General features: G+C 34.4%; 1 protein-coding gene across 1 annotated transcript in view; it reads left to right on the forward strand.

Annotated features, from left to right (window-relative positions):
* Positions 1-5,831, forward strand: part of LOC108288242 — an 11,529-nt gene extending 5,698 nt beyond the window's left edge. Inside the window, exon 7 of the mRNA XM_037730929.1 lies at positions 2,755-5,831. Coding sequence (XP_037586857.1) covers positions 2,755-2,951 — 197 coding nt within the window. The 3' untranslated portion in view covers positions 2,952-5,831. The remainder of the gene's footprint in view (positions 1-2,754) is intronic.
* The last annotated feature ends 365 nt before the right edge of the window (positions 5,832-6,196 follow it).

Genomic DNA, 6,196 nt, shown 5'->3' on the forward strand with positions numbered 1-6,196 from the left:
GAATGGATGGATAAAGGACGAAATTATTCCATTTTACACATGGAATAAAATTGAATAAAGAAGGATCACGTAGCTCCTTCAAAGTTAGGGAGTGGCAAAACCCAGGCACAACTCACAGATTTCTAGTTCTTTATTTTTAAATCTTGAGTAGATGTGGCCAAAGAGATCACAAAACCATCAGCACTGAGAGGCTTATTAAACAACACGAAATCTGAAATAACAATAAGAAATGGTGCTATTGGCTAACATTTAGGCAAAAGCCAATGGTTTGTTATTATTTTGCTGTCAAGCCCAACTCTGTGGCCCACATTCCAGGTTCCCAGTATTTAGCTCTAGCTTGCCTGGGCAGCTTGTTCCAGACATGTTCCACTGTTAAACCACAGCACCTATTATTAGGCTGTGTCTTTTTGAAAGGTCTTCATTCTCCACCCATAGATATCCCACTTATCTCTCAAGAGTAAACTCAGATTTCTTTCCACTATAAAACTTTTCCTGGCAACCTCCAACAGAATGATAATGGATATTACTTATTGAGTTTATTACTTTGTGGTGGACACTGTTCTAAATCCTTTAGATGTTTTATTTTCTTAATCCTCTTGCTAATCCTATGAAAGAGTATGGGAGATTGGAAAAGTTTCCACCCTTCCTGGTATACATACCACATTATAATGTGACTTTGCTGCTCCTCTCATCAAGAGTGGAATCGACTTACCCAATGATTGAATGTGAGCTGACCTTGTAACTTGCTTTGACTGATGGAATGTGTCAGAAGTGACCTTGTGCCAATTCTAAGTCTGAGCTTCAAGAGACCTTGCATGTTTCAACTCTCCCTCTTAGAGCCCTGTCATATGCCATGTGATGAAGCCCAGGCTAGTCAGGTAGAAGATGACACACCGTGTGGACAGGTCATTCCCCAGATTGCCTGATAGCTGAACTCAGATGCATGAATGAGCCCAGCTGAGACAGGAGAACCAAAGTACTCCAAATGACAGATCCACAGAACCCTGAGCTAAATCAATGGCTGCTGTTTCAAGTCATTAGCTTTTGGGGTGATTTCTTCCATAGCCAAATTAGCTGATGACAAAAGGTACTATTATTATCATTTTACTAATGAGCAAAATGAAATGGAGAGAAATCAGTTAAATTTTGCAGAATCACACACTTTTCAAAGGTAGTGCTTAGGTTCAAACCAACACAGCCTGACTCCAGAGATTTACCATTATACTGTACTGGCCACAAAAGAAATGCCTGCCTCTAGAAAACATTTATTTCTAAAATGCAATAATAAATAAATAAATAAATAAAAGGAAACATTTATTTATTTATTCATGCATTCATTCATTCATCAAGTACATATTAAGTATTTATTGAATACCAAATACTATGCTAAACATCAAGGAAACAATGATGAATAAAACTGCTTTCTTGTCCTCAAGAGGCTTACATTCTAGTAGAAGAGACAGCAGGTAAATTATCTTCAGCAAGTGAATAATTATCCTTGTTAATTGCCCTGATAAGGGTATGTATAAGCAATTACTGGAGCAGGAAGAAGCAGGTCTCTAACTTCCTCATAGTACTTATTATCTGTAACACTCTTTCAACATTTATTATTTACTGCTTTGTTAATTGCTTATTTAGGGAAATCTGTTATCATGTTAACTAGATTGTAAGCATCCATGGGAGAAAAAGTTCTCTGACTGGTAAAAATCTCCCGTAGTCCATAGATTTGTGTCTTGTCCATAGGAGTTATTCAATAAATATGTTAATGGACTATTAAAGGTGAATTTTCAAATGTTATCAGAGAAAGAGAAGAAAAAACAAGGGAAGAATTTCACAGTCAGACTGTGTCAGGTATTTGACTAAACTTGTATTAGGCAGTCTCTGGATTATACTGATCTACTGTCTTAAAATTAATAAAATCTTTATACTTTTGTGAAATTATTGCTCATAGCACATAGCTAAGAGCTTGATGGGACTTTAGTAAGTACTTTCTCCAAATTTTTTACCTATAGCCGCCATCACCCAGCAAAGCTCTCTAAAACTTTGAAGAGAGTAGTTGCTTTAATAGTAACTCCACAAAGTGCTACTCAACAAAGGTAGCAGAGAGCTGCAATTCTGTGCATGAATTCTTGAAGCAGATCCCCTGGAATGGAATCCTTGTTCTGCCACTTTCCATTGGTGTGACCTTCGGCAAGTAACCTTCCTGTGCCTGGTTTCTTCCTTTGAAAATGGGATAATTATAGCACCTATCTCAATGGATCTTATGGTGTTTAAATTTTGTAAATATTTGTAAAGTCCTTAAAACAGTACCAGAAACATAATGAGTGCTTTATTTAACATTTGTTAAATAGAAGGTAGACAGATGTAGCTAGAGAATTCGCTTCTTAGTTTTCCTTTTTTCCCCACTTTTCTACAGATTATGCCTAGTGCTCAACAAATATTGGATGATGAAAATAATACATTTACTTTTCTTAGGGTTGTAAGGATTCATGATGCTATTCACGAGGCAACTGGTCACTTTAATGAGAGTACCACTATTTTTGGCTTTGCTCTCTAGATATTGTATGTCTATATATTTTGTTTACCTGTAGTTGTAAAAGCCATCACACTTTTCCCTCTGGGGGACATTGGTGTTTCATGCATATCTTGGGTAATTAAGATTTTTTAAAATTAAGGATATTTAGCTTTTCTGGCAGTTATGATCTCCGTATGAGAATATGCCTCTTGTAAAGGAAATTCTTTACCCTTTTTCAGGAAAGGAGGAGAAGAAACACAAGAAGTACCTGATGCAGAGCTCCAGTTCCTACTTTGTGGGTGTGAATGTTCAAGATGCCGTAAAATGGCCATGGTCTTTAGCCATGCACCAATGGTGGTTTTGTGTGTTGGCTGCTCTACTGTCTTCTGCCCAGCCTACAGGGAAAAAAAAGCAGGACATGCAGATGTTCCTGTAGGAGGAAGCAGCACTAATATCATTCTGAATCAAGATAAATGGAAAACCATCCCAATAAACACAATTGGATGTTAAAAACTAAGAATATTTATTAGTAATGACGGTTTAATAACAGGTAGCCGAATAGATTCAGGACTCTGAAAAGTCGCTTTTTGGCACTAGGCCTTCATGACAATGTCTGAGAGAGGATGTTACACATTGGCTTCTGTCTCTGACATTACCACATTACCTGTAACTCTAGACAAATCACTTTTCTTTATTCAGGTCTCAGTTTCCCATATGTGAAGAGAGAGAGAGTATTTCCTTCATTTAACTACTGTATAGGCTTGCATTCAGGAGAAGTGAACTGAATGTTCCCCCAAATAATAATTGGGAACTCTCCTAGTGATTTGCAGGATAAATTGAAGGTTAAACAGTAGAATAAGGAAGAACATATTCTCCCCCTGAAAACTTCCCAGAGGCCGGAGGTCATAGGAATGTACCCAGTCATCTTTGTTGAAGTCATCAGATACAAACAAGAAGTAAAACATGTCAATGTATTTTGAGTGCATTGGCAGAAATTATACTACTTATATTCACAAATTATTTTATATGGATGAAAGTTTTCAAAGGATTGGAGTTTGTGAGAAAGCACTTGTTTGATATTCTGAATGCTCATTTTAGAAGGAAATGAAAGTCTCTATGAGGAAGACAATCCATCTTTATCATAAAGAATTATTATCCAAATTTGTAAACTATTAAAATCACCTTCTCCACTCTCAAATTTTTATTTCATTTGTGGCAATAATTTTGTTCTTTCTCTTACCAATTTTTAAAAAGGAATATGTGTATTGCTACATTGGAATATTCAACAGCCCATTGAAAGTTTTGTAGTTAATGGAAAGACATGATCTAAATTTCTCAGTCAAATATCTATATGCTTATTAATCACATATTATTTTATCTTTACAAGGATATATCACCTTGATTGCAGTGCTAGTTTCTCTATAGACAACCTGTTTATATCTTGAGGTATTTATTGATTATCGCTCTCTGCTTCTTTGATATTAGTGCAAATCTCTCCAACTTTCCATTTAAAAAAATTATCTGTTGTTCTGTTTATCCTGTTTATCACCATATCCTTCTTTATGTTCTGTATATGTTTATCACCATATCCTCCTTATTCTTCCACTACACCCCAGTATACCCAATCCTATTTCTGTGTCTATTATTTATTTTATAATACCATATTTCAGAGTATTCCAGTAAGGTTGTTGAAATTGTTCTGAGTTAATATAGTAATTGTTGAAGTATTGTCTGGAAGTTTGAATAAATTTGGGGAGTCGATTGTCTAAGGTGACAAATAATTCAAGAATTCTGATGAGTATTTCTTTTTAGTTGTTTAAAGACAACCCAGTAGCTAAAGGATATATTTTCTCAAAATCAAATAGTAAGATGTAGCCACAGTTAATACAACATGATAAATCTGCACCAGAATCTTTTTATTTTGTCTTTACATCTTAATTGAGCTTAGAGCAAAACATAGGTCAAGATAAGGACTGATTTAAGTCCTCTGTAGGGTTTTAAATTCCAACTGCCAGAATATTTGGTTTTGTTTTATTCCTTTTTATGCGTATTAATTTTCTTGACTTTGTAACAGTAGTGTCAAAAGAAGTTCAATACTTGCAGAGAGAATTTCAAGAACACTCTTATTGTGTAAGATGCAGATTTTTGCAGCTCTCATCTTTGAGACATGCTTTTAATGAAACTGTCTCCATAAACCTGAAATACGTATATTATTGGCACAAAATTCTACAGAGTCTCTGAAATGGGTAAAAATTGTCAGTTGAATCTTATATGTCCATTTAATGATATGTACTGCAGATGTTTGGAGGAAAACTGAAATATAGTGATTTAATTAGGTAATAGAGACAGTACTTAATTTTGAAGGTGAAACTGTGTGTGTTTGTGTGTTCATTTGTTGTTGTTTCCCAAAATTAGTATTTGTCAGCATGGGTATCTGTCAGTATGTAATGTCATTTTTCAGAACTATTATTAGTATAAACATTTATTTAGTTGTTCTCTAAGATTCAGAGTACTTTTAAAATAAACATTTAAATGTTAGAACAGATTTAGATTTACAGGAAAATTGGGAGGATAATACAGCATTCTCATATGACCAGTGTCCAGTTTTTCCTAACATATTAGTACGATGCATTTGTTATAATTGATGGATAATATTGATTAATCATTATTAGCTGAGTTATTATTTGCTGAATGCATAGATTATTCAGATTGCCTTAGTTTTTATGTAATGTTCTTTTTCTGATTTTAGGATCCCATCCAGGAGACCAGATTACATTTAGTTGTCATGTTTTCTTAGGCTCATTTTGGCTGTACATCTTCTCAGTCTTTTCTTGTTTTTGATCACCTTGATTTTGAGAAGTGTTGGTTTGTAGAATGATCCTCAACTAGAAGTTGTCTGATGTTTTCCTCATGATTAGACTGGGATTATGGTGGGTTTTTGGGAGGATGACCATCATAGGAAAGTCTCATTTGATTATATAATTTAGGGATACGTGTGATAAATATGATTCATCACTGCTGATGTTAAACTTGTTCACCAAGCTGATTTAGTGCTTGTCATGTTTCTCCATAATAAGATATAATTTTCTTTTTATCACTCTTTCCATATTGTACTTCTTGGAAAAAAGTCACTATACACTCTTAAGGAGTGGCGAACAACTTCTTCAGTTTCTTCTAGGTGGAGTATTTACAACAATTACTTGGAATTCCCCTGCAAGAAAAATTTGTCCATTCCCACCCCCACTTAATTAATTAATTAATTAATATTAATACAAACTCATGGATATTTATTTTATACTTTGGGTTATAATCCAATACTGCTTTACTTTCCTCATTAAACTATTGCAGCTTTGAAAGGACATATATTTCCTTCCTTCTTTCCTTCCTTCCTTCCTTCCTTTCTTTCTTTCACCTTGCTTTCTTCTTTCTTTCACCTTTCTCTTTCTTTCTTTATTTCATCTTTTCTTTCCTTCTTTCTTCTTTCTTTCTCTTCCTTCCTTCCTTCCTTCCTTTCTCTCTCTTTCTTTCTTTCTTTCTTTCTTTCTTTCTTTCTTTCTTTCTTTCTTTCTTTCTTTTTTCTTTCTTTCTTTCTTTCTTTCTTTCTTTCTTTCTTTCTTTCTTTCTCTCTTTCTTGTCTTTCTTTCTGTCTTTCTTTCTTTCATCTTTCTGTCTTTCTTTCCC

The sequence above is a fragment of the Cebus imitator genome, unplaced genomic scaffold (genome assembly GCF_001604975.1).
Source record: "Cebus imitator isolate Cc_AM_T3 unplaced genomic scaffold, Cebus_imitator-1.0 Scaffold369, whole genome shotgun sequence".
NCBI classification, from domain to species: Eukaryota; Metazoa; Chordata; class Mammalia; order Primates; family Cebidae; genus Cebus; species Cebus imitator.